Source organism: Heterocephalus glaber, unplaced genomic scaffold (assembly GCF_053883595.1).
Source record: "Heterocephalus glaber isolate CG9 unplaced genomic scaffold, H.glaber_assembly_v1.0 deba00001472, whole genome shotgun sequence".
Lineage (NCBI taxonomy): Eukaryota > Metazoa > Chordata > Mammalia > Rodentia > Bathyergidae > Heterocephalus > Heterocephalus glaber.
Genome location: NW_028258315.1, coordinates 92,801,655 through 92,829,087, shown reverse-complemented (window position 1 = coordinate 92,829,087; position 27,433 = coordinate 92,801,655). Strand labels below are relative to the sequence as shown.

The 27,433-nt window shown below is 43.4% G+C and overlaps 1 protein-coding gene and 1 long non-coding RNA gene across 22 annotated transcripts in view; one reads left to right on the top strand and one right to left on the bottom strand.

Moving 5' to 3' along the window:
- Pxk (PX domain containing serine/threonine kinase like) overlaps window positions 1-27,433 on the bottom strand; it is a 72,113-nt gene that overhangs the window by 19,924 nt on the left and 24,756 nt on the right. For 10 of the 20 annotated variants that reach the window (XM_087181552.1, XM_087181554.1, XM_087181556.1 and 7 more), the window contains exons 3-13: window positions 25,415-25,462; window positions 18,336-18,386; window positions 17,646-17,832; window positions 10,545-10,622; window positions 9,987-10,060; window positions 9,384-9,458; window positions 4,881-4,985; window positions 4,271-4,372; window positions 2,441-2,602; window positions 1,774-1,891; window positions 603-681 (exon numbers count right to left, since the gene is read on the bottom strand). In XM_087181552.1, coding sequence (XP_087037678.1) covers window positions 603-681; window positions 1,774-1,891; window positions 2,441-2,602; window positions 4,271-4,372; window positions 4,881-4,985; window positions 9,384-9,458; window positions 9,987-10,060; window positions 10,545-10,622; window positions 17,646-17,832; window positions 18,336-18,386; window positions 25,415-25,462 — 1,079 coding nt within the window. The remainder of the gene's footprint in view (window positions 1-602; window positions 682-1,773; window positions 1,892-2,440; window positions 2,603-4,270; window positions 4,373-4,880; window positions 4,986-9,383; window positions 9,459-9,986; window positions 10,061-10,544; window positions 10,623-17,645; window positions 17,833-18,335; window positions 18,387-25,414; window positions 25,463-27,433) is intronic. The other 10 variants (XM_087181560.1, XM_087181561.1, XM_087181564.1 and 7 more) reach the window with 3 other exon arrangements.
- Window positions 3,247-27,433, top strand: part of LOC110345701 (uncharacterized) — a 34,315-nt gene continuing 10,128 nt past the window's right edge. Inside the window, exons 1-4 of one of the 2 annotated variants that reach the window (XR_015439197.1) lie at window positions 3,247-3,350; window positions 3,651-3,748; window positions 23,105-23,205; window positions 25,755-25,918. This is a non-coding gene — a long non-coding RNA (uncharacterized LOC110345701). The remainder of the gene's footprint in view (window positions 3,351-3,650; window positions 3,749-23,104; window positions 23,206-25,754; window positions 25,919-27,433) is intronic. The other variant, XR_002389226.2, reaches the window with a different exon arrangement.

The following is a 27,433-nucleotide window of genomic DNA, read 5'->3' as shown; positions in this document are numbered from 1 at the left end:
AAGCTTTCCCTTGCCTTGCTGCCCGTTACTGTTTCCTGGGTGTATCTGTTAGATGAGAAGCTGGTAAAGACAAAAGAGCGCCAGGGTCAGGAAACGCTGCTCTACCATTCTCGTAATTTTAAGGGAGAATGGCTTCTGAGGGCCAAGTCTGTAGCACAGTCCCTGGTACAGCCCGATGTTTAATAAATTATACCCAGTGAGGAAAGGACCGAACAGCAGCATAGCAGCCCAGAAACACACGCCTTCTCCAGGAGGGCGGACCCTGCCGGGCCACAGCGGGCGGCCAGCTGGTGCACTGGGGTAGGCTCAGGAGGAGAGGCTCCTCGGCATTTCCTAAGCTGGGTGCCACATGTACTCACACGGCGCTAACGTTGACGGAAGAGAGACACACGAGAAAAGGATGAGGATGTTCAAGGAGAGCAGCCAGACTAGGAGCGGAGAGGTCACAAGGAAACAGGCAGGGTACCATGCTGTAAGTGAACATCTGGAAGCAGGTCACTTCAGCTTTACGGGGACCGCGGCTGAGTACCAGGCCCTGCGCACAGGGGTTGGGGGTCCAACACAGTTATTAAGATCACAACCAAGGCATGTGATTGACTTACGGCATCTGTAAGAGCCGGGAGGTGGTAGGCATGCCATTTTTACAGGCTTCACAAGACAGCGTAGACTCCAACACGGCCACTTGAAATGAACAGATACACATTTTAGTTCCACGGAACACTGCTGGCGAGTCCACCGGGCGATGAAAAGTTTGACACAGCTCTGCAACAACTGTCTGCAGGCTGATTTGAACAGTGTCAAAACTCTTCACACACAGACAGATGGCATACGGGGGGAGGGGGACGCTGGCAACCCTGGAGTCACCGGTGACTCAGAAGAAATGCCTCAGAAACCACGTGTGGACAGAAAGCCAAGGGCACCTCGGCGATAAGTAGAGGAAGAGGTCAAGATATCATTCATAAAAGTGTTTGTTCTCCTAAAAACGAAGTAAACACTACCCAGAAGCAAAATTCTGAACCTGAAAGACATTTTGCTGCTTGCCTGGTTTTTAATCAAAACCAGTAGATGAGAGGCCAGTTGCTGATACCTCATCATCCATCACCGTGGATGCCATACACGAGAGCAGCCAGACTCTTCCGGCGTGGTACACTGCTCAGTTGCATGGTGCCCCGAGAGCTCACCTGCCCTTCTTTCTCTGCATGGCCCTGAGTTCTGTGCTGGCTGCAGGGAGAATGGGAGAACCCCTGGCTGAGCCTGTACCAGCAATGCTGGAAGAGCTCCAGGATCCCGTCTGTTTGGGAGTCGGAGCTCCTGGCTGGGCCTGCGGGGCTCTTCTCTACTCCGCTCCCAGCCTGTGGCTCTTGTGTCCCTTTCCAGTCACATGCCACCTGCGGGCTGACTCCTGACACCTGGCTGAGTCCTCAAGACAGGCTTCAAGTTGTTCCGCCCTGGCTTCTGCATCTGATTAAGACTCTTTACAGCAGGCCAGGGATTTAGCTCAGTGGTTCCGCCACCTGCCTTGAAAGCGCAAGGTCCCAAGTTCGATCCCCAGTAAAAAAAAAAAAGAGTCTTTACAGCAACTTGCTTCCAAATTCTAATGTAGTTTACAGAAAGTTTCTTATGGGTCTCAGTCTGAGAGACAGGTCATTTGGAATATGTTTCTGGTTGCGGAGGATGGCAACTTCCTCTGGGCCTTTCCTGGACTCTGGAAAGGCAGTGAGCAGCTCTGCAGACTACCAGGACCCAGAAGACCCGCCCAAGCCCCATACTGACCCACAGCCATGGATGGTGCAGGAGGAAAGGAGTGCACAGGCACCGAGTCCGGTGGTCGTCCATACGTCATTTCGTATAGTAAGTGACCAAAGCAGTGGACATCCACGCTTTCCAGGGTCTGGGAGAGAAAGACAGCAGGGCTGCGTTCATCCCTCAGTTTGGCTTTGTGGCTCCCATGCCCCTGCCCCAGGCTTCCACTGAGAAACAAGGCTCTCGGGCAGTCCCACTCCAAAATGAAGCTCAAATCTTTTAGTAAAAGCTCACAAGGCAACTGGGCATAGTGGCACACGCCTGTAGTTTCAACACTGGGGAGGCTGAGGCAGGAGGATGACTGTGAGTTCAAGGCCAGCCTGGGCTACATAATGAGTTCAAGGCCAGCCTGAATTACATAGCAAGACATTGTCCCAAGAAAAGAAAAAAGAAAAAAAAAAAAAGGCTCACGAGGCATCCTTTTAACCAAAACGTGTGGTCCTACCTTCTATGGTTTTCCAATCAATCACTCTGCTCCCTTCCTTGCCCCATTTGCCATTTCTTTTTTTTTCTTTTCTGATTAAGTTTATTGGTACATTTTAGGTATACAATACTGTAAACTCCCATCTGCCATTTAAACTTAGCCGTGGGATATACCTAAAAATGAACCTACTGTTTAACTGCTTGAGTAACTTACATTGATTTTCCTGAATTGCGTGAAGTAGGGTCGGTAGAATGAAGGAAGGCCCAGTAAGGAGTTCTCAAGGTCTAGCAGCCGGCAAGTGTCCCCATCTAGCATCACATTAGAGGCATGAAGATGCCCATAAGGGAATCCCTTGTCGTGTAGAAACTTTAGCACCTGTTAACAAGTATGTACAGGTTATATCCCCCCAGCTCACTCAGAGGACGGAACCGCTGGGGTGCAGCTCAGTGGTAGAGTGTGTGCCTAACATGCAGGAGGACCTGGCTTACATGCCCCAGTAGGAAGCCTTGGGTTCAATCCTCAGCACCAAAAACGAATCAAACAAATAATAAGAACTTTTTTTTGGTACCGGGGATTGAACTTGGGTCCTTGTGCTTGCACAGCAGGTGGTGAAACCACTGAGCTAAATCCATGGCCCAAGAACTTCTTTTTTTTAACTCAGTATGTTTTGAAACAAAATCAAACATGTCACTGGGGAGACTGCAGAAGAAAATCCCACCTCCTCTCATTCTTTGGGAAAGGGAGCAATGCTGAATCTTTCCAGCACCAAGCTCCCTCTTTCCCAAAGAACAGAGGAGCAGCCGGAGAGAACAGCTCTGACACCAAAGGCTCTGCCGCAAGCACCTTCCGATCCCAGTGCCCAGCGCTCTCAGGCAGGCCAGATCCTCCTGCACTGACAAACAATCCATCACATTAGTGCCTCTGCCAGCTGCAAGAAGAAGGCTGAGATGAAAATAGCTCTGGTCTCATCTTTGCTCAAATTAACCTGTTTATTAATAGAAACACACAGCAATCTTCCACAAAAAGAAGCGACTTTTCAGCTGCCATTTAAATAAACAGTGGCTCCCCAGGAACAGAGATGGCTCCACACAGCTGCAAAGACCTGGAGAAACAGCTGTGACAGGTAAGGAGGTGCCCAGGGCACCGTACTGAGGACTGAAAGCAAAGAACGCAATGCTCTTTTTAGCTTTAAAAATCTTATTTTCTCTTACGTTCAAAAATATACTAGCAGTAGTGCATGTATGTCACTTACAGTTAAATATATGTAACATGGGGGAGTGTTGTGCTTAAGTATTTTTATTGCACAATCCAAGAAGCTTGGAGAACATGATCTAGAGTGACATGGGAAAGCCTTTTCTTTTCTCTCTCTCTCTCTCTCTCTGTCTCTTTTTTTTCTTTTTTGGTGCTGGGGATCAAACTCAAGGCCTTCTGATGTGCAGAACACATGCTAAACTGAGCTTTGTCTCCAGCCCCAGTGGGAAGTTTCGCTGCTGGTCACACTTCTTCAAGGGAGATACAGAGGTATATATCGATATGACAGAATAAAAAATGTTGGCACAGAGATTCAGATCAACTGAAGATAACACAAAAGTTATCACTCAGCAAAGTTCTTAGAAATCAGACACAAAATTCCAACAGCTATGGGCTGGGGACTTAGCTCAGTGGTTCTGCCGCCTACCCCACAAGTGCAAGGTCCCGAGTTCCATCCCCATTACCAAAAAAAAAAATTCCAACAGCTAAAGCTTTTGGAATTTTTGTAGATCTAAGTTATTGTCACCTTCATTTCAAATATTTGCCTGTTGGGGTAGAGTGTGTTTATTATCAGTTTATAAATAACCAGACAATGTTAGTGGTTTCGGATATTGGCTGAGAACTTTTCCAAAATGTAATTTTTTTTTTTTTTTTTGGTACCGGGGATCGAACTTGGGACCTTGCGCTTGTGCGGCAGGCGCCAGAACCACTGAGCTAAATCCCCAGCCCCCGGTTAATGTAATTTTGGATGAAACTGCCCTGCAACTTAAACAAAAGTTAAGTACCTCTTACCTCTAATATCTGCCGTCCATATGTTTTTATTTGCTGGAGTTCAAGGCCCTGAATCTTCTTAGGGTTGCAGTACTTCTTTAGGAATGGGTCCTTTGGTTTTGCCTTTAGGGAAGAACAAAAAACACATAAGGAAGTGGCAGAGGAACCACTGAGCATCCTCGCTTCCTAAACAGGCATGAGAGAAGCCGAGATGGCCAGCCCACTGGACGTGGGGTACGAACAATAGTCTGTGTAGCTGATACAGGTTGACCTGAGTTCTGGTCCCTTCTATGTTCCAGGGATGTGCCCAGTCTTGCCCTTAGCAGTTCCCAAACTTGCACATTGTTAGAGCTCTTCAGTACCGTGTTGTTAACAAATGTAAGACACAAACTTTAAAACTGACTCAAGACAGCAGTTTAAAATGGAGTGGATATAATCACCAAATGTCTCACCGCTCCCTCGGGTGGGGAAAGGAATGCTGTTTAACCAAACTAGGTAGAATCCTTCCAACTAAGAGCAAAATTAAAATAAAATCCTTAAGGTCTTGCTTTTGGAACCTCAGGTATTAAGCATCAGTAACAGGTTCTAAAGGGACTAGAACCTAATGGTCATGAATGTGCACCATAAATACCTTGTAGATCAGATCCTTCAAAGTTCCTTTCTCATTAAACATCCTGATTAGCAATGCAGAGGATTCATTAGCTGTGGCAAAAGTAACCCGGTAAATGTAAGGGTGCTGCCAAGACAAAAAAGAAATCCATGTTGATTCGCCTGAAGATCCAGGTCCTTGTAGGTCCAGAATCTGGTTATGCAGGGTCAGGCACCACTTTGGTGGTTTGCTGCACACCAGTGTGCTGATACTCCCTGAAGAGACAGCATTTTCAAGTTATGAGATGATCAACTCGTTCCTCCTTCAGCAGACATGAACGCGAGGGACAAAAGGAAGTGGCTGGCTGACACGGTGAGCTCCACATGTGAAGGCACCTGCTCTGGTGTGTGCATTCTCAAGGTTCAGGCTAAAGCACAGCGCAAGAGGGGAAAGTCTGAGTTTTGGGAGTAGTGGTTTTGATATTCTGCGTCTGTAAACTGGCAAAGTATACAGCCAAATCTGAGAATGATCAAGCGGGATGAGGACGAAGTGCCTGCTCACAGCTTTTCCTGGTATTCCACACTGCTGTCTGGGTGCCCAGTCAGGCAGCTCCACAGCCAGGAAACAGACAGAAGCAGTATCTGCTGGCGTCACAGCCCTTTCCCAAAGTAGCCGGCACGGATCTTCCTGGCCTTCTACAGGAGTCTGCAGAATGAGGAATCCCAGTGTCCTCCTCTGATGGGGTCAGTGATGTAAAGCAAGTAGGGTGGGAGGAGACAAATTACTTAACACTAAAAGGAGAGTCCTCATATAACCTGGAATGAACTGGCTTCAGACCAGTATTACAACGCCCGTTAGGCTCAAAGGAGTTTCGTGGCCATTTAAACCCATGGGAGCTGAGAATGTAGGGATTTGGGATGCGAAGGGGCCTGGGAAGGTTGGAATGGTACGTGTGTCCAAGAAAACATAATAACTGACCATGAAGTTTCTCCTGGTCATCACATCAGAATGACTGTTGCTGATTTTTTAACAGCTTTATTGAGATATAATTCACATGTCATTACAACTCACCTATTTAAAGTATCCAACTAAATAGTTTTCAGTATATTCAGTTACATGACATCATAATCTGTGACAGAACATTTCACCCCCAAAAGAAATTAAATGAGTGGAATAAAAATCCCCAAGTCCATACCGATACAAATAAAAGGGCTTGGGGGTACAGTTCAGGGGTCCAGCACTTGCCTAGCACACATGAGGCCCTAAGTTCGATCCCCAGCAACCTCTGAAAAAAGGAAGGAGAGAAAGAAGAGAGGAAGGAAGAAGAAATGGCCTTCCTTACGACAGAATGCCAGCTGGGAAATTCAGAGGAATGATGACTGCTCAATCTAGTAAACTCGATGTGGGACATTCATATGGTCTCAAAATATCTCCCCACATATTACTTATTAATTCTACATATTTATCTCAGGAGAACAAGTCTGGGTACAAATGATTAGCTAAAATTGGTTATTACTGCTTTTTTCCTTCCGGTTCTGGAGGAAAGCAGGACCTTTACACTGAGCTGGGTCCCCAGCCCTTTTCAATTTTATTTTGAGACAAGCTCGTGCTATGTTATCCAAGCTTGCCTCAAACCTGCAACCCTCCTGCCTCAGCCTCCCATGAGGCTGGGATCACACACGTGCCACTGCACGCATCACATCTTTCTTTATGTAACAGAAAAAGCTAGGCAGCTAAATGTCTAGGACATTAGTTGAGTAAACAAAGGTACGGCCCACGTTAATTCTATGTAATCAGTAATTATGATGTTATACTATACTTATGGTCAAATAAGGATCATGGTATGCCATTAATGAAAAAATACTTGGTTTTAAAATCATAAATATACATTTTCAAAAAAAATACAAAAATTCTAAGTCAGTAACAACTGAATATTTTGGTTCCTACTTCTAGTTGGCTGGGATGTAATCCTAGGTGAGTTTCATTTTCTTATTTTTACTCCTCTGTGCTTCTGACTTTTACAATTAATGCACTCTTATATGAAGTACGTTTTGTTTGTTTGTTTTTTGGTACCGGGGATCGAACTTGGGTCCTTGCACTTGTGAGGCAGGCAGCGGAACCACTAAGCTAAATCCCCGGCCCTATATGAAGTATGTTTTGTAAGAAGCAGATCTTTTTTTTTTTTTTGGTACTGGGGATCGAACTCAGGACCTTGAGCTTGCACAGCAGGCAGCAAAACCACTGAACTAAATCCCCAGCCCAGAAGCAGATCTTTCTTAAAAGAAACTTAAGAGGCTGGGGATGTAATTCAGAGGTAGAGCACTTGCCTAGCATGACTGAGGCCCTGGGTTCAATCCCCAGCACCATGAAAAAGAAAGAAGGAAAGGGAGAGAGGAAGGAGGAAGGAAAGAAGAAGGAAGAAAGGAGGAAGGGAGAAGAGGGAAGAGAAGAGAACAACAGGGGAGAGGAGGGAGAGCAGCTGGTTTAAAAGTTCGTGCTGTCAATTTGGCCACACAACCAAACTCAAGGCAGCAGCGTTACTCTTGGCCATCCGTCACGCCTCATTAAAAGCTTGGTTTTGCTAGCTTGACAGAACATTCTATCTATCTATTTTCTTTTCATTCGTTTGTTTTCTGAGGCAGAGTCTCACTATGTCAGGCTGGCCTTGAACTCATTATGTAGCCCATGCTAGCCTCCAACTCTCAGTGATCCTCCTGCCTCAGCCTCCCTCAAATCCTGGGATTACAGGCCTGCAGCACCACGCTGGGCTCTCAGAGCATTCTGCCTTTCAAAGCAAACTTGCTGCTGGGTGTGGTAGCACATGTCTATAATTATAGGGCTCTGGGAGGCTCAGGCAGGGGGATGGCCAAGTTCAAGCCTTGCATGGTCAACAACTTAGCAAGATCCTGTCTCAAAACTGTAAAGATAATAAAGAAAAGGCTGGGACTATAGCTCAGTCCAAAGGTCCTGGGTTTAGTTCCCAGTACTGTAAAATGACGATATAAGTAAGCAAATAAAAATTTCAAGATAAAAAACATAGAAACGAACTTGCTAACCGAGGAGACAAGTCAGCAGGATCGTGCTCCATCCGCGAGCGACGCGTTCTAAGACCCTACACCCTCAACACTGACTCCGGTTTCTGGTCGGATGAGTCTGTGCTGTGGGTGAACTGCACATTTTTATTTTCGCTCAGCTGAGTTTTTATTTTTATTTTAGCTCACCAGTACCTATGTGTGGTACCTAATGTTTACATTCCTTGAGTGGGCTTGGTGCATGTCCGCCACACACCTTAATCCCTTTTCGTTGCCTTTCCCGCCCCCTCCCCCCATCTCCCGATCTCCTTCCCCTTTGAGAAAGCTCTGTCTCCTCGCTTCCTATTATCTATTTGTTATTCTGCTCTTTATTTTCACTCTGCTTCGCTCATACGAGAGAAGTCATGTGACAGTGAAGCTTGTGTGCGTGATTTGTTTCACTTAACACCATGGTCCCGAGGTGCATCCATTCTCCTCACATGCCTCAGCTTTATCCCTCTATGGGGCACAGCAGTACCCACTGGTGTGTAAATACTGCATTTCTTTATCCATTCATCTGGTGATGGGCATACTGGCCACTTCCAAGATTTAGCTGTTATGAATTGTCTATTTTAAAATCTAGGGCCGGGGAGGTACCTCAGTGCCACAGTGCCCGCCTGGCAAGCTCGAGGCCCTGAGTTCAATTCTCAGTACCAAAAAAGAAAAAATTTAACTTAAAAATAAATAAAATCTATCATGTGGTTCTTTCCAAAGAAGGCCTCAGATTAGAATTGTGCATTAACATAAATAAGACATGCTCTCAAAAAGGCAACTAGTTAGCCTGAGAGTAATAACATAGACAGGAAAATGGCTACGTTGCATTTCTTTCCCTTCTTTGTTTTATTATTAGTCCATATTAGTTTCATCCTCTTAGGCTGGAAAGAGATCTTTCAATTCCACTGATAAAAACAACCTCACCAAGAACAAGAGGCTCAAAGAAGTGGCTGCTTTCCTTCTCTGATATTTGCCTACAACATAAAGGCTATATTTAAATTACCATGCTTGTGGGTTGTGGAGATGTCATGAATATAATTTTTTTTTGAGACAGGGTCTCACTGTGTAGTTCAAGCTGCCCTTGAACTCACTATATAGCCCATGCTGGCCTCCAACTTGCAGTGATCCTCCTGCCTCAGCCTCCTGAGTGCTGGGACTACAGGAGTGCACCACCACACCCAGCTGTATAATTTTATTTTATTTTAATTTTTTGGTATCGGGAATCGAACTCGGGACCTTGCGGTTGTGAGGTAGGCGCCGGAACCACTGAGCTAAATCCCTGGCCTCTGTAAATATAATTTTAAACACCCCTGATCTATGGTAGTACCCATCCAGTTTTGTCCTGCACTGAAATCCTCTGTACCTCTCCATCCTCCCCAGCCTATTGAGTATTTTAGCTCTTCTGTGCCTGTTCAGCCTCAAGAAAACACTGAACGGCTGTGATCAGCACTGAAGATAATAGTAGGAGACTCATACTTACCAAACAGGAAGGCAGAAGTTTGATTAGACACTGAAAATCTTTATCTGACAAGTATTTGTCAGGGCCAAGGTCAGCCTGGAAACACGAGAGGAAATATCAGGGTACTGCCTTGGTCATCAAAAGAAAAATTCCTTGCAAATCCTTCCCGCTAATAGACCAGATATCTGACTGTAAACCAGATGACACGGCACTAAGTCCTGTTCCTCAAGGCCCTTCTGGAGAGGTGATGTATAAATATACAAATACCAGGACTTGACTGTAATCTCAGGAGCTTCCACTGACAAATGCATCACTGGAACACCCCAAATGGTAAGAGAAATAAAGCAATACCCAAATATTTTCTTTGGAGGTAAATTCCAAAACTGTCAACCCCAAAGAGATTCCAAAGAACTATATTAAGTTGCTTCTCTTTCTTTCCAAATGTTTACTAGCTAATTAAATATATCTATATAACCAAATGAATAACAAAGTGACTTAAAATGATTGTCCTTTGATATAGGACTGAAGAAACCCTGACATTATCAGTGAAGTCTACAGTTTTATAATCCTCTCATCAGATATCTAAATTTCCTGAAATAAAACGGAAGCCAAGAATTAGCTTACCCAGCTTAACACCAGCCGTTCCTTTGGTTGATTTTTAATCTTCATCAAGAAGTATTTCTTCCTAATCCTCCAGCCTGCCATAAAAGCAGAAATGAGTTTGAAGCTCCATAATTTTTGCCACAAATGATTTAAGTTTCACTGATTAAATAATCAAAATTAAGTTTGGACATGTTACCCACAGCCATGTAAGCATTTGCACTCGTAAAACAAGCATTTGGTGATATTCACAGGGTAAAGGCTGTACTGAAAAACAACAAACAAAGAAGTTGCTCTCTTCTTGGAAATAGTAGGAAAACAGTACTGCAGCTGAGATTCAATGAAAAAGACAGATGAAGAATAAATGGTGGTTCACAAAGTTACCATCCAAATCCCTTTGATGGGGCTTTAACCAAGATTAAGCATTAAAAGTTAAGGTCTGTATCCTCAAGCAGTAGGGAGGCAAAAAGGACAAAAAATAACCAGATCAGGAGCTTTCTTGGGATACGAATCTGAATGCATCATTAAGAATCCAGTTCTGCGGTCTGTCTTCCTAACAGAACAAGCACGCCAGTTTCTCACCTATGTCTTTCAATGGTTCTACCACTTCCCACTTTGGTTCTGAACGGAAGAACATGGAAACCTGTTGTAAGGCAATTTCTGCAAAGATATTTTAGAAACTCATTAGTCAAACTTCCTGTGAAAGAGTCAAATGCTTCAGAATTATTTGCAAATTAAATCCTTATAGTTGATGACCTCCTTTAAATATTTAATTACAAAAAAATAATAAAATGAAAGAAAATTAAAAACCATGTGGAATTTTAGACTGGACCTTGGACGAGACAAAGCATAAAACTGATGAAATCCGAATAAGGCCTGTATTAGATTTACCGATGTTAATTTATCAGTTTTGATAAATATAGCATAGTTATATTATAGGCAGCTATGTTAGACAGATATTAATAGACAGAGAAGGATCAGAGCCTCAAGGAAGTCAGCATGAAAAATACAGATATCAGAATTGTGGCTGGAGGCAAATACGAAGAGAGCCAGGCCTCAGGATGCAGAAGCAGTAGCCAGGCCTGTGAGGCTCCCTAGAGATAAACAGCAGCTTGAGATTGCACCAGATTAGCATCACCTGGTCCAGTGGGCGCAGCTAGGCACCAGCCGCATGGCTGGGTGACCAGAACATCCAGGCCCCTACTCCTCTTTCTTCCCAAAAGTGTTTTTGTTCTTTCCATATACCCTGGCTGCATGACTTGCTTCCCCATTGGATCAATATTAGCTAAGCAGCTATATTTGTAATCTTTGAGGTTAATTGTAGTCTGACCCATGTTGTGATTTTGCTGTATAAATTACCCGTCAAGGGGGCTCGGTGGCCACCCACTCGGGACCCCGCCCAGAAATCCAGGAGCTAATCTTCTTCCCCTTATTTCCAGTAAAACTCTCCTAACTCCCTTGGTTCGTGACTTCGTTCCTTGATGTTGTGAGATGACAAACTGCGCATTTGACATCCAACCGGTCAGAGTTATATTTTACCACTTGCAGAAGATGCTAACACTGGTGAAACTGGGTGGAAGGGAACACATGGAAACACTCCACTATCATTGTAACTTCTCTGTAAAATTATTAGAAAATTAAATTTATTTTAAAAATCAAAAATACAATTATTAATGATAGGAAAATAGTTTTTTAAATTGGAAAAATCTAAAATATGTAAAGTAGTGGACCTAAAACAAGAATTCAATATGTGCACCAGACCACAATCCAAGCCCAGGATTCAAAATATGCTCTAAGGTCAGACTGGAACACAGTCTTAATGTTGTTCCAAGTGATATTTATCCCATCTTCATTCCTCATGAAATTATAGCTTTCACTAACAAAGAAATGATTATCCTTAAATGTGTACTGGAAATAAAAGCCAGTGTTTTAGAAAAACATCCACGCTCAGCAACAACACGGTTCTATTGTGGGAAGTCACTGACTGTCTATTTATTGGAAACAAATCCATGCTTTTTTTCAGTGTTCATTTATCATGTGAATGCTTCCCCTTTTAAGGATGACAATGAGAAGAGGAAGTTCTTTAAGGTTCATTGTATTAAGAAACTATCAGAATAACTATGCTTTTTTGCATTTCCTGAGAAAAGCAGATCTGTAAGTTGCCATTTCCTTTCAAGGCAGTGAGTACGTGAAGCCACCGCAGAGCCTGAAAGCAAAGGGCAGCCTTCCCAGGGACTGTGGAATTTCACCTCTGCCTAACACGAATTGCGTTGCAGGGAGGCCAGCAGGCAGGCGAGGGATTCTCCAGAAATGTTCTCCCTAAATCAAACTGACCTCTGGGATTAGCATGCTGAGAGTGCGACAAACAGCATCATTTTGGTATATTTTGTAGCACCTTTTGCATTAAGGGATTTGAGGAAGAATACCATTTACTAGACTCAGTATGTGACTTGTCAGTGCTATCTGCTCAGAAGGAAACAAGTGATGCCAAAATATAAAATAGGCTCCATTTACATTTACTGTAATTCCCCTAGGATGCAACAAACCCTTTGGAAGGCTGGCATACATTTTTATTAACAACTCTGAGAACTCTGCACCTACCCTATGATAATGTTGATATCAAGCACTTCTGAAATAACTTGAAAGTAATCTTGAAATTATTTTAAGTGAAAATTATTCATATCAACTTTGAGAAGGATTGTGAAAAATAATTTTCTAATGCAGTACAATGTCATTTCAAGAGACTGTAAAAGACAGTTATTTAAAATGAACAGTGACTTGGGCCAGGATTTAGCTCAGTGGTTTCTCCACTTCTTGCCTGTTGTGCAAGTGCAAGGACCCAAGTTCGATCCCCAGTACCAAAAAAAAAAGAACAATGACTCATAATTCCCTATAAAATCATTAATCAGCAATATTTATTTTATACCTTTATGTGCCATACATTGTTTTAAGAATGGGGAAATATATCAGTCAACAAATGGAACATGCTAAAGTTTTACTAATAAACTGAAGACTAGGAAATAGATTCTTTTTCTTTTTTTGCCTTAGAAGTCAGAGAACTGGGGATATAACATTTTCTTTCCACTGATCTGTGACTTACTGTCAAATAAATCGCATGCCTACCATGTTCCCAAGGTTAATGTCCTCCCTCCCAGGCTCAGTCAACACATTTTGTATGATTTTTTTTTTTCTTTTGTACCAGGGATCAAACTCAAGTCCTTTCGCTTGCAATGCAGGTGGTAGAACCACTGAGCTAAATCTAAATCCCCAGCCAGTCAACACATTTTGATCCTAAACATCTACTCCTTTGCTCAGAAGCCCTTACTGGCCCCCTACTTTCTTACCAAATCAACAGCGAGCTGCGACTGCTAAACCTAGCGTCTGACCTACCTCTGGGTCCGCCTGTCTTTGTGCCTTTGTTTCCCACAGTGTGCTGCCCACTCTGCATGCTGAGGTTTGCCTCCCGTGGATTCCTGACGGTAGCTTTCCTCCTCGTCACCGGCATTTTCCACTGGGCCAACCTCACTATTTCACTCCCCTTCAGGCTAACTTCCACGCACACCTCCCCCTTCCTTGCCTGTCTCCTCTCTGGAGGAAGCTCTCCTCCATCCCCAGGCCTGGAGCATCTGCACCTCCCAATCCTTACCCCACTCGCCCTTGCCAAGGGGCTGTCTCGTCTTTACGGCCACAGGCTTCACTGGTCACCTCCTTGGATAAGTGCCCTGGGATGGCAGCACTGTGTGGGAGGGGCTGTCCCTTTCTACCTGAGGCGTACACAGCACCGGGCATAGAGTAAGTACTTAGTAAATATTTCATACGGAAAGAACCAAAGGCTCAACCCGTGGTCATGAGAGCATGAAACCCATGAAGAGGAAGGCCTGTGGCCTCTATTTCTGTCTTAGCAGCGGACACAGATGGGGGGTCTTCCCTCCCACGAAGGGTTGTGGAAAGAGGCACCAGGTGCTCCCACCATGCTGCCTTGAGCTCTTGGCTGCCACCTCTCGAAAGCACCCTGCTTTTGTTTGGAATTTGATCTCCCACCCCTAGACCCTCCCTCCCTTTGTCCTACTATTTAAGGCATTTCTGCGCTCTTAGGACTGGAGGAGAACTTTAACATCCCCGGGTCCATTCTCCCCTGCTCAACCTCTAGCTCTGTAGGTCAGGATCCTGGGGACACAGAGGGAAATGCTACTAGTGACAAAGTTGGAAACAGGATCCAGGTCTCCTGATCTCCGGCTTGGTCCAGTGACTTTTGTGTAGATATTAAAACCCCCTTTACTCTGAGGGGACATACAAGTCTGAGGTGGGAAGATGGCTGCAGGGCACTGAGGCTTTTAAATGACAGAAGTGGCTTGTTAGTAAGATGAAGGTTTGTGTGTTTTTCAACACACTCCTCAGGACTGTGAGACAACTGTCTTCCCTATACACAAGCACCTGACAACTCCCCACAAAGGACCAAGGGCCCTACATTTACCTTCTGTGGATTTGGTCATCTGGAAAAAACCAGGAAAAGAATAAAAGGCCCAGCAACCCCGGGCTGAGTCTGGCGGACAGAAGGCAGATGCTGATGTCCTGAGTGCTCCCAGGTACCCCACCCCTGGGACCCAGGTGCAGCACAGTCCCCTCTAACAAGGCGCCCCCGACCCCAGTCAGACCAGTAAGCAGGAAAGTGACTGTGTGGAGCTTGGCTACCGCACAAACACAGAACTCAAATCCCACTGAAGCAAAGCTGGGTGGTGACCACAGGCCATTTGGAAACTGAGAAGTAGACAATGCCCTCTTTCAAAGAAAGAAGTGGCCCTGCTTAGAGAAGGGCCCCACTCAGGAAGCAGGGCCTCTACTGTGCATTTCAGGAATGGATCAGTCAAGCTGGCACGGGGGCGGGGTGGGGGGCGCCTGACAACAGCTGTTGAGTCAGCTAAAAGGCAAGGCAAGTTTTAGTGTTCCACTCAAAGGAGGAAACAGACCAGCATCTTTCTGAGAACAGTATCGTCACTTGCTGTTTCATTTAGGACTCTGCCCTCTAAACAGAGGCTGGGCTCCTGAGCTCTTGGGTTTTGGTAGGAGTTCCTCGTGGCCTTTTTATTACCCTGCCCACATTAACTGTGGGCTCCTGATCATCTTAGGTGGTGCGGGTGAGGGGAAGATCAGGACGATCCAGCGTGTGGAGGAGGTACAGTAGGAGGAGAATCAGGGACCAGACAGCCTTCCAGAGGCCAGATAGCATTTTAACCTAAAAAAATCTCAGGGGCCGGGGATTTAGCTCAGTGGTTTCACCGCCTGCTGTGCAGGCACAAGGACCCAAGTTCAATCTCCAGTACCAAAAAAAAAAAATCTCAGACCAGATATCAGTCACACACATGCAAAAGGCTGAGTAAGGCCCTCCCTCTCTGGGGATCTTGGTTTCCATATCCCTAAAAGGAAAAGGAGGCTGGGTGTGATGGTGCATGCTTGTACTCCCAGCACTCAGAAGGCTGAGGCAGGAGGATTGCCATGGGTTCAAGGTCACCTTGGGCAACACAGTGAGTTCAAGGCCAGCCTGAATTACATAGCCTGACCCTGTCACACACACAAAAAACCCCAAAGACACACACACACACACAAACACACACACACACATACACACGGAAAAGAGGGGAAATCTTGATAAAACAGCTCCAAGATCCCTCCTAGCACTGACCCATGTGGTTCAATGTACTCCTCGAACAACTGCTCCAAGTACATCTGCTCCAAGCCTGGGTCCCCAGCTCTCAGCCCTGCCTCTGGCACACGGTGTGGAAGAGAGCTGATGTCTGATGAGCAAATGGCATCACTTCATGTGCAAGGCACTCTGATGCTGGCCTTCAGAACACCAGCAGACACTCCCAGGAAAGAATACAGACGTGAGTAGCTCTGAGGTGGGGCTGATCTGATAACTCCACCCAGATGACTGGCTGACAATTTGGGGGAACAATCGAGGTGAAGCATGGAGAAATGGAAGTCACAAAAGATCCCACTCTAACTGGAGCTGACTGGAGAGCCCCATTGCTAAGTGTGATTGGGTCTTCTCTCTAGGTGAACCAAAAAACAAGTTGGGGAAGAATGGAATCCTCTTAACTACTTGATGCTTAATCTTGTAACTTACAGTAAAAGTGAGGTGAAATAAGCTTTCTTTCTCTCGGCTACGTTCTGAAAAGGAACTTCTCTTAGCCCTACACAGCACCTAAACTAGAGGACAGCAAGTACACAGAGGCAGCTTTTCACACTTTAATGTGGATGCAAATCAGATCCCGATTCAGCAAGCCTGGGATGAGGCTGGAATTCTGTACTTTCAACAAGCTCTCATGCCGCCAATGTCAGAGAATGACACCGTAAGCAGCAGGCCTTTCAAACTTGATGGCATAATGGAGCCACAAGGGAAGCTTTACACATCACAAGCCCCACCTGCAGAGATTCTGATTTAATTGGCACGCATGCAGCCTGGGCATCAGGATTTTTTTAAAGCTTCCCAGGTGATTCTACTATGCAGAAAAGCTTAGTGTCAAAACAAGTAGGTCTCTATTCCTCCATCCCTGAAACAAAAATAAAGTGCCTCCTTCTAATTACAACAAAGACAATGGTTTTTATTTGTTCAAACCCTGGGCCTTGCACATGCCAAGCATGTGCTCTGCCACTGAGCTACATCCCCAGCCCAAAAGCAATGTTTGGAAAACCCAGTTATCTGATAAAATCTCTTCTCTTGCTCACTGGCCTAGCATGCATGAGTTCTTGGGTTTGATCTCGAGCACTGAACAAAACAACAAAACACAAAAAAACTATTCACTTAACAAAGAAATTAATAATGCCCAAGTTCCACTTAGTATATGTGCTGCCGAAGCGAGAACCCAAGTTCCACTTAGAAAAACCCTAAGAATCGTTGGACTTTAACCAATCGCTTGAATTCTGTTCATTGGTTCAGATCTACAAAGGTTTCTATTGGTTTCTTCAAGGCAATACCAGACAATGTGTTAAATATTTAGTTCTTCCTCCTGCTGAGAGCAGGCTTAGCCTGTTGATGCTGGTGTTGTGTGTAATCAGTATTGGAAGAGAAGCCCTTTCCACCAGAGACCCCTGGGGGCTCTCTGATAAGCAAAGGAGGTGGCAGAGAGCCAACCTCTGTGCTTTGCACTGCAAGGTCCCTAGGGAGCAAATGGGGAGAAGCAGCAATAAATCCCTGGAAAAACCACACACTGTATATTGTAAATGCAAAAATTGAGTCAAATTGAAATTACTGTATACACGACTGTGGATTATATGCTCTCTGTACTGTGGATTATATGCTCTCTGTTCTGTCAGAAAAAGATAAAGACAAGGCTATACCTACAAAAATATAACAGTTTCTTTCATATTTTTTCTTTTTCTTTTTTTTTTTTGGTACCAGGGATCAAACTGGGGACCTTGCGCTTGTGAAGCAGGTGCTGGAACCATTGAGCTAAATTCCTGGCCTACTTTCGTATTTTTCTGTGCATATATTAAAACATTTTGCAAATTAAGTATGTTCTTATAAATCTACAGAAAATTACAATTAAGTAAGTCTTTGTAAACACATAATAACCTATTACAAATGTGTACACTTCCCATTTGGAAGCAGTCTCTCCCACATACATTATCTCCTGCTAAGAACAGTGCCCCATGTGACCAGAGCTCATGGACACTTTTGCTTACCAGTGTAGTTTGCAGAATAGTTGTTTGGATCTAGAAACTTCTTAACCAGCTCACAATTAGACAGGATATGATTTGTGGTTATAACGTTGAGATAGTTCTGAAGACCTTTCTGCCTCTCAGCTATGAATTCACGATCCATGTTTCCAATCAATTTTTTGGGAGGAAGAGGTAGACTTAGGCCTGCAATCTTATAGATATATAAAAAAAAAAAAGATAGTATACTCATGTCATCCACAAACAAGATCCAACACCAGAATCATCATAGTTCATTAAATTTAAGACAATAGATCTTTCATACATATAAATTTTGGTGATATTATAAAAATGTGCATTAAGATGCTACATGAAGAAGTTACTTTACTTTTGTTGTTGTTTTCTGAGATAGGCTCTTGCTATGTAGTCCAGGCTGGCCTCAAATGCGCAGGGATCCTCCTACCTCAGCCTCCGGAGTGCTGTGATTTACATGTGTGTACCACCACGCCCACCACATAGTGACTTTAAAACTTCAAATTGTTGGTCCAGGATTTAGCTCAGTGGCACCGCGCCTGCCTTGCAAGGGCAAGGTCCTGAGTTCGATCCCAGGTACAAAAGAACCCCAAATGTTAAAAAATTTTCTCCAAATTTACATGGGAACATAACATCAAGGGCAAAATTTCTTTTTAAAAAACTGTCGTTGGGCCGGGGATTTACCTCAGTGGTTCCAGCGCCTGCCTCGCAAGCGCAAGGTCCCGAGTTCGTTCCCTGGTACCAAAAAAACCCCCTGTCATTGGCAGTCCTATGACAGCTCCCTCCCAGAACCCCTGCCACAAGGCGACATATCCACTCTCCACTCCCCTGAGACAGCCACATTTGATTTTTTTCAATTCTTTCAGCTGATGTTTTGGCACTGGGGATCAGGCTGCTGCATCACAATTTTTCATTTTTAGGCATTATCTTTAAGTTTCCTACTATGCAAGATAAGGATTGAGTTCTCTTTCACAATTCCAATCTTACCCCGCACAATCCTATCCACATTTTCCCAGCAGTGTTATAATTTTAGTTCGTGCATTATCATGTTTATATTAGGTAAATGACACTCCTAATAGTTATATTCAGAATAATGGCTGAAGCTCTTGGAGGTAAATTGAGACCTCCAAGAGACAATGTGGTTCCCTTAGAGATGTGCCTTCCAATCCGTGCTTCACCCGAGTTCTCACTCACTGGGTCCTCAGCTCACAATACTTTGCTGTGCCTTTCTCCTCTGCCATTCTATTTGTCTCTGACAGGTGTGTGTGTGCAGTCAATTTACTATCATGCAGAGCGATTTGGGGAGGAAGGAGAAGTAAATGCAGGTGTTCAATCCACTATCACTTTCCAGATCACTTAAAACTTTGAGTCTATATTTTAAACTTAAAGCATCAGATTAGCATTTTAATTTAGCAAAAAAATGACTTTCAAAGAGTGGTGCTCTTCAACCCTTGTGCTTTTATTAGAGCAGTCCTAGTGGCACGTGTACTGACTAAAGATAAGGACATCTTGAATTCAGAGAAGGAGGTAATCTAAACCATGCGTGGGCAAACCTTGTGTAGACTGCTCCACTCTGGGGTTTTTGAACAACAATAATGCAGCCCAACAGTTCGTAATAGTGAAAGCTTGGAAACAGCCCAAGTGCCCATCAACTGGAGACTGGATAAAGAAGATGCGGTTTTTTAAATAAAATGGAGTACTACGCAGCCATAACGAATGAGAAACTACAGACATTTATAGGTAAACGGATGCACATTGAGGCCATACTCTTTTTTTTTTTTTTTTTTGGTACTGGGGATAGAACTCGGGTCCTTGTGCTTGCGAGGCAGGAAGCAGAACCACTGAGCTAAATGCCCGGCCCTGAGGCCATACTCTTAAGTGAAACAAATAAGACACACGTGTGTAAATATCGAATAGTTTCTCTAGTGTGAGAAACTGAAAGTTTAAATAAGGATTAAAATGATTAAAATGAATAATTGATAATTGGAAATAGGAAGAAAAGCTCCAAAGGGGTAGGGGAAGTGGGAGGGGAAGGGGAAAGGAAAGAAGGGAAAGGAAAAATTATGAGAAAATAAAATAAAATGGAAATGAAGTCTATGTAAATGGGGAAGGGTGGAAGGGGTGAAGGGTGCACAGGTAATGGGGAAAAAATAAGAACCAAGATATAGCATGTGCAGGTACAAATACCCAATGATAAATGTAAATGTATTGTATACCTAAAATGTACCAATAAAAGAATTTAAGCAAAAAACCCCCAAAACAATAATGCAGCCCAGTGAAGACCTTGAAGTTGATCCTGGACAAGAGGAAAAGGCTGATTGATAATTCTAAATTGCCTATTTCTCTAACATACTTGTAAAAATATGTCAGAATATAATTATAGTGAATATTCTATCCTGGCACAATTTATTATTAGATAAGATTCTTAAATTTCAGGTTACTTTCTTTGTTCATACAATGAGGATTTACCTAATTGCAGTTCCTTTATTAGCTAAATAAAATGCTATGGAAAAGTATATTACTTAGCTATGACACATACAAACCAATGTCTGTGTTTTATTTTTACTCAGGGGCATAAAATATTAAATCAAGGGTAATATATAACCTAAAACACAACCCTTTTAAAACTATTTTTGTTTGTTGGTTTTGGTACCAGGGATTGAACTCGGGACCTTGCGCTTGCGAGGCAGGCGGCGGAACCACTGAGCTAAATCCCCAGCCCTTAAAACTATTTTATGAAACTGCAGAATAAAATCATGTGAGCGCATGCCCAGAGATAAGCCTCCACAGACATAGAAAGTACCTAAAGGACTCACACCACTGCTCAATGATTGCTACCTCTGGGAACAAGTTGTACTTTTTATTTTTTTACTAGGAAACATTTACAATGCTCATTTACTATTTTTTCAATTAAAAATGAAAGAAAAGGGCCAGGGATTTAGCTCAGTGGTTCCGGCGCCTGCCTTGCAAGCACAAGGTCCTGAAGTTTGATCCCCAGTACCAAAAAACAAAAAAAGAAAGAAAGAAAATCCCTTTTGCTTATCAAATTGATTATATATACAAGGGTGAAAAAAAACTACTGTTAACCCATAATCAAGACACTCTCTGGGCTCCCCCACAGCAGCACCACCTGAATCCCACACCACCCAGAATGCAGGCACGTCTGATGTCGCTGGATTCAAACCCCAATATTTTGGCTATTTTCTATTTGAGGTGGGGACACCAAGAATGAATTTGATAAAATATCTCCTCCAAGCTTCAGTCAATCTATTTTTCCAAGCTTCATTTCACTCTAGGAAAATGTACTGATCAAACATCCCACCCCTTCTTCCAAATCATCAAAGAATTCTTTTTGCTTACTGTTGGGAGCAATGCTACATAATTCTAGGGAAAAATCATTTGAGTAGGCCTAGTTCTCCTGCCTACAGACCAGCAATAACACTCCAAGACATACTTCCATTTCGGCCTCAGGTCACAAGGGAGATCTCAATGATCCCATGATGCTGTAATCCTCCAGGACAAGACCACACCTGTGGGAGACGCCCTGGGAGGAACCAAATCTTCATCTGTGTAGTTCCTGGGAGGAACTAAATCTTCATCTGCATAGTTCCTCATTGTTCTTAGATTTCCGCCGCCCCCACCCAGTCTTTTGTTACACCTTGTTCACCCCAATATGATACTGAAATCTACATCATTCATTTGTTACATTTGTTTCTTTGGATGTACTGAATAAAAGGTGCTGCAAGCTAGGGGTCTTTGTCTTTGCTGCCCAGAGCAGCACTGATCAGACCCAAAGCTCAGCTTCTTCTCAGTCTCATTTGTCTACCTTTCCTGTAATTCGCCGTGTGCTGCCGTGGCTCACAGGAGACTAGGACTCACTGCAGAGGTTCTGGTAACGTCCCCTTCCCCTGTTCCCTACAGCTTACAGCTTTTTTTTTTTTTGGTACCAGGGATCGAACTCGGGTCCTTACACTTGCGAGGCACGTGGCAGAATCACTGAGCTAAATCCCTGGGCTGCTCACAGCATTTTTATACCACAGTGTCCCTGCCACATCAGACAGGCTGGAACTGAAGATCTCACAATAAATACTGCTTAAAGTACAAAACTATCTAATGCATGTTGTTTTAATTTTTTTTTTCTTTTGAGACAGGGTCTCTATGTAGTTCAGGCTGGCCTTGAACTCATTAGATAGCCCAGCCTGGCCTCAAACTCAAGCAATCCTCCTGCCTTGGCTTCCTGAGGGCTGGTATACAGGCATGCACTACCATGCCCAGCTTATGTGTGTTGTTTTCAAATCTTCTTTTTAAAAAAGATTAGCAATCAAGAGACATTTATTTTCTATCAGCTTTCTCCTATGATTTCAAAAATGCTTACCAGTTACAGAATACAAAATTTGGAACTCCAGTGACTGATTAGAAGGGAGGGGCGATGCAGTACTAGGACACAGATTGTCACTAAGCCGCTGATTCCCTAGACACCCTACAATGAGAACCTTTCCGGAGTTCCTTTGAGAAGGAAAAGAGAACAAGACAGCCAGTACAGAAGTCCCCCAAATTCCATTTCCTATCAACTACAGGTGGCAATGCAAAAGATGATCCCCAAGTAGGCTCCAGAGCCCTAATTTGACGTATGCTAGCCAAGCAGAAGCCCCTACATTACATGACAAACTATATCACAGTTTCACAAACACTAGCTTTCCTCTGGAGGAGAGACTTTCAGACATAAACTCTTTATCTCTCTTTACTCACTTCCATCATTAGATCTTAATGTTCTGCAATTCACCTTCAATTATATTTCAGGCTGCATTCTAGTGAGCTCTAAGCTCTCGACAGGCCTTTAATTTGTTCCAATTTCCTCCCTAAAGTCAACAATGGTAGTAAAATTGGAATCACAAGTATTCATGTTATGTGAGACCTCAGAAGTCACCTAGTGAACCCCTCATTTCAGATGGAGAAAGTGAAGCCCAAGAGGAGAAGTGACAGACTCAAGGTCTCAACGTCAGTAAAGGGCAGGGCATGGCTTCCTTCCCAAGTGCCAAGCGGCAGAGTTCAGGTTTCTTTGCTCTGCCCAGTTCCCAATATTTCAACCAATTGCTCCTTTCTTTTTCTTTGTTATAAACTCTCTGCTTAGATAGCTGCTGTCTCGATGTTGTATTTGTTTAAAATAAGGTGGTGATTTTTCTTTGTTGTTACCACAAAATATTCTTACTGTAAAATTTTTGGAAAATAGAGGCTTTTTCTATTTTTCTGCTTATATAGCTTACATGAACATACTTGTGCAAAATTTGGAAAGTAGAGAGGATATAAAGAACCAGAAAAAAACATAACTCATAATCCCACCACTGGGGATCACTATTGTTGGCATTCTAGTATATTTTTTTCCAATTCTAAATGTTTCAATAATTCTATTACAAGGCACATATAACTTCACATTCTGCTTTCTTTTGTTTTAGGTACCGGGGATCAAACTCAGGACCTTGTGCTTGCGAGGCAGGCAGAGGCACCACAGAGCTACATCCCCAGCCCTACATTCTGTTTTCTTATTTTGACTTAGGTATGTTCCTACTGGATTAAGACACCACTCCATATGTGTATTATATTTCTCATTTTCAACAGGAACTATTTATCTGTCAAGAGAGTAACTGGACACTGAAAATCATGTCACGGTTCATTCTGTGCTTTTGGAGTCTATTTCATCTGTTTTTTGGGAAGTTGTTTTGAAACTATCTTGTGGCCAAAAAGCTGTATGTACTTTCTCTTCTGTTTGTTCACTTGGATCCAGAAAAATCTCCCACTGAAGTATATCTGCCTGTTCTGTCCCATACAAGCCAATGTCAATACATGTGACTATCTGTATTTGAAATAAAATGCACATTGAAAAAGCTCATTTTAAAAGGAAAAATTATACTAAAACAAAATAAAATTCTATTCTATCAAAAAGGGCCATAAGTGAATAGTCATGGAGATTTAGGCTTACATTCCCAAACTAAGAGCAAACGGGAGATAAAACCCTCTTTCTCACCACCATTTTCAAGACACCAGGTCTACGCAATCTTGACTTCACACGGGTCTTATTCAGAGGTGGCAAAAAGACATTGTACAAAGATCACGCCCATGCTTTAATGCCCTGCAAACGTTTGTTTGCACATAAAGGTGGAAACATACAGTAGGCCCAGGGCTAACTCTCCAAATGCTCACAGCACTGTGGGCCACCACTGCCTAGGAGGATCATTCCTGGAAAATTTGCTCCAGGAACAAACTATATATATATCAGTGCCTTATCTCCAAAGTCATCACAGCCCTAGCTTTTGTCCAAGTGCACAGAATGTGCAATTAAAACCCATAAATGAAACAAACCCACAAGTGAGAAGATCTGATCTCTCCCAGTACTCGATCTGGAGATTTAAACTGGACATACTAAAATTAAAATGATTAAAGACAATGTGTCAAATGCATGACCATGTGGCAATTACATAAAAGTCTGTAGATACTCAGGCAAATAATTTCAGGAGGAAAATAAGGCACTCATGGTTTCAACAGTATTATAAATAAAGTTTGGGCTTTACAAATGCTATTTTCTGAAGTCTGATCAATAAAATGTGGTCTTTTGAAGAAAAGGAAGCACTATGCTTCCTCCCAGCCAGCAGTCCTCTTAACCTTTGTGGGCTGCACCAGGGGTCACTTAGAACACATGGTGGTGGCTAGCAGGAGCAGTCCTTTACCTCGCGGCTGAGCTAGTCATATAGCAAGCTTCTGGCTCAGACTGTCAAATTTTGGATATGCCACAGGCCCAGTGGTCTTCAGTAAATCCATGCTACTTGAACAATCTGCCCAGAGAGACATCATTGCTATTACCAGTGCTTCCTGTGATGTAGCACCCCCAAAACCAGACTCTTCGACCATTACCAGCACTGGCTGTTTCCAGACAGACTGCAGCTCATCTTTCTTTCCATTAGAGCCACTGAGTTATAACACTTAAATCACGGGAATTGTAAAATATGCATTTTAGAGAAATATCCGTCCTAATCTGTGAAACACAGATGATATATAAGTACCTATGACTGATGTAAAACTACAATTTTGCACTCAGGTGCCAGGTGACTGTTCATTATAAATCACATGTTTATTCTCAAACATCTGGGAGGTTTTTTTCGTTTTTTTGAGAGAGGGTCTCATTATATAGTTGAGGCTGGTCTTGAACTTGCAGAGATCCTGTCTCTGCCTCCCAAGGCCAAATGTTTGTTTCTGGAGCCATACATCATCTGTTTAAATCATGAATTAATCTCCTTTACCAAGGAAATTGTTAAATTCTTATTCCTGATACTGCCATTTGCCATAGCTTGGATCTTGAACGTCCCCCAAAGGCCCATGTGTTAGAGCTTTGATCCCTAGAGTGGTAGAACCTTGAGTGGCCTAGTAGGGGGTCTTTGGGCTGCCTAGTAGGTCTTTAGGTCATTTTGGACATCCCTTAGGAAGGCAGGTGGGACATCTCCTTCCTGATCACTCTTTCTTTTGTTTCCTGGTCATACTGTTCCACCATGCATTCCCACCATGATGTGCTCCCCCACCACTGGCCAGAGCAATAGGACCAACTGATCCTGGACTGAATCCCCAAAACTGTGAGCCAAAATACATCTCTCCTCTCTATATGTTGACTATCTCAGGTATTTGCTTATAGTGATGGAAAACTAACAATGTTTCCAAACAATTCAAAGATAACTCTAAGCAATCAGTATGCATTGATGGAGTTTGCAAACATTTACCTGTAAGCTGTTGTTCAGTAAATCAAAGTCACTGTATCTTCTAACGATCTGTAAGAGACGGGACAGTGCTGTTTTGATTCAGAAAGGACATCCTTTTCCATTTCCTTTAACATTTTCTGCCACACTAGAGCTGTGGCACATGTGCTAAGGGAGATATGGGCTTCTGGTACTTACCTTGTTTAACCTCTCAGATCCAGAAAACACCCCTAGTCATGCCCCAGAGTTGGCTGGGCCACGCAAAACTGGTTAATGCCAGACAAACTCAAAAGACACCAACAGTTAAGTGAAAATACTTGTTTTCAGGGCAAATAGTCTTTCAAATAACTTTCTTATTAACCAGGTTCACGGAGAGATGAATTAATAATTTACCAAAAAAACAAAAAACGAAAGTTTAACTGAGCTGGAATCCAAGTAAAAGAAGTGGGCAGTTCTGAGGCCATTTCATCCTTGCTGTGGCTAAAACTTCTACCAGGTGAGGCCCTGGAGGCTGGACTGCATCCACAGGTAAGGCTGCCCTAACTCACCTTAATTTCTCAGGCTCCTCTCTTCGTAGACAGTCTATTCTCCACCGCCTACGTTGTTCTTTGTGTTATTGATACCACTGATTAGCCCACAACCAAAGTCTAGTAGCTCTGGATAAAGACATTATTCCACTTTTGAATAGTTTAACATCAGCATTTTTCCTGACTGATTGACCTGATTGTACTGGGGATTAAACCCAAGGCCTTCACACTGAGCTATATCTCTAGTCCTTTTTAAATTTTTTTATTTTGCGACAAAGTGTCACTAAGTTGCCCAGGTGGGGCTCAAACTTGTGATCCTTCTTCCTTGGCCTCCCAGAGTGCTAGGATTACAGGCAAGTACCACCACGCCAATCAGCCTGACTTCAGCTTTTATGAGCATTTCTCAAACTTTAATGTGTCAAACAATTGCCAAGGAGTTTACCTAGAACCTCACCCACAGAGAATCTAACTGAGTAGGTCTGGGGGCAGCTGCAAGAGTACATTTTTGTTGAGTACCCAGAAGTCTCTAATGCAGTGGAACTAGAAAACTGCAGCAAGGCTTGATTCTTTTAGTAGGACACTTGCTCTTGGTCCTGTTTGTCAAATAAATATCAGAAGGTTAAATAAAAGACCTGCCCTCAATAAAGAATAAAAGATAATAAGGTGGCTAGCCACAGAGAATAGGCAAGTTCCAACCCTGTTCTGCCAATGACCTAAGGGTGACCTCAGACAAGTTACACCTCAAATGTAAAATAAGGATACTAGTACTATATACGATTGGTTTAGAGTGAAATAATGTACTTGTACAGTGCTGAATACTTCATAAATGCTCAATAGATGTAAAATGTAATAATTATTCAAACAAAAAGCAGCTTAAAATTCCAGGCAATGAGAAGACCAAGTATGGACCACTGTGGTCAGAACGGCTTAAAGTGGGGGACAAAGCTTTAGCTGGGCTGTGAAGTACAAGGTAGGATTTTTGGAAGGAGGTGGGATGGTAAATATAATTACTAAAACAAGAGACTTCCGAGAAGATGGTTGAGTAGTAAACAGCAGAGAAACAGCCTCTCTGAAATTCGGTATCCAGACACTGCAATATAAGAACATGAGGAAGAAAAGGTCCTTGGGACCCAACAAGGATCTGAAGCAAGAACTGAAAGCCATGGGGAGAGTGAAGAGAGAGACCTCAATGCAGAGGGCGGTGGTGGCAAGCAGCGCTTTCTCCTTGAGCCCTGACTACTGCACAGGAGGGGCTCAATCTGCAGACACATGGTGACTACTGGTGACCCCAGAGGCCATGGAGGAATGAACCAGTGGAATGGTGTAGTGGATGCTGCGGATTGCAGTGGTTGGTGAGTTATTTGGACTCAGATGTCCCCTAGGAGAGGGTGGTTGGCCGGTCATCGTCTTAGAGCGGGGCAAACTGAGCTCGGAACTCAGAGCAGCTGCAGGTTGGCTCCAGTGGCAGGGTGAGGCAGAACTAAGTTGGCAGGAGGTCAAGGAGCTGAGTTCAAGT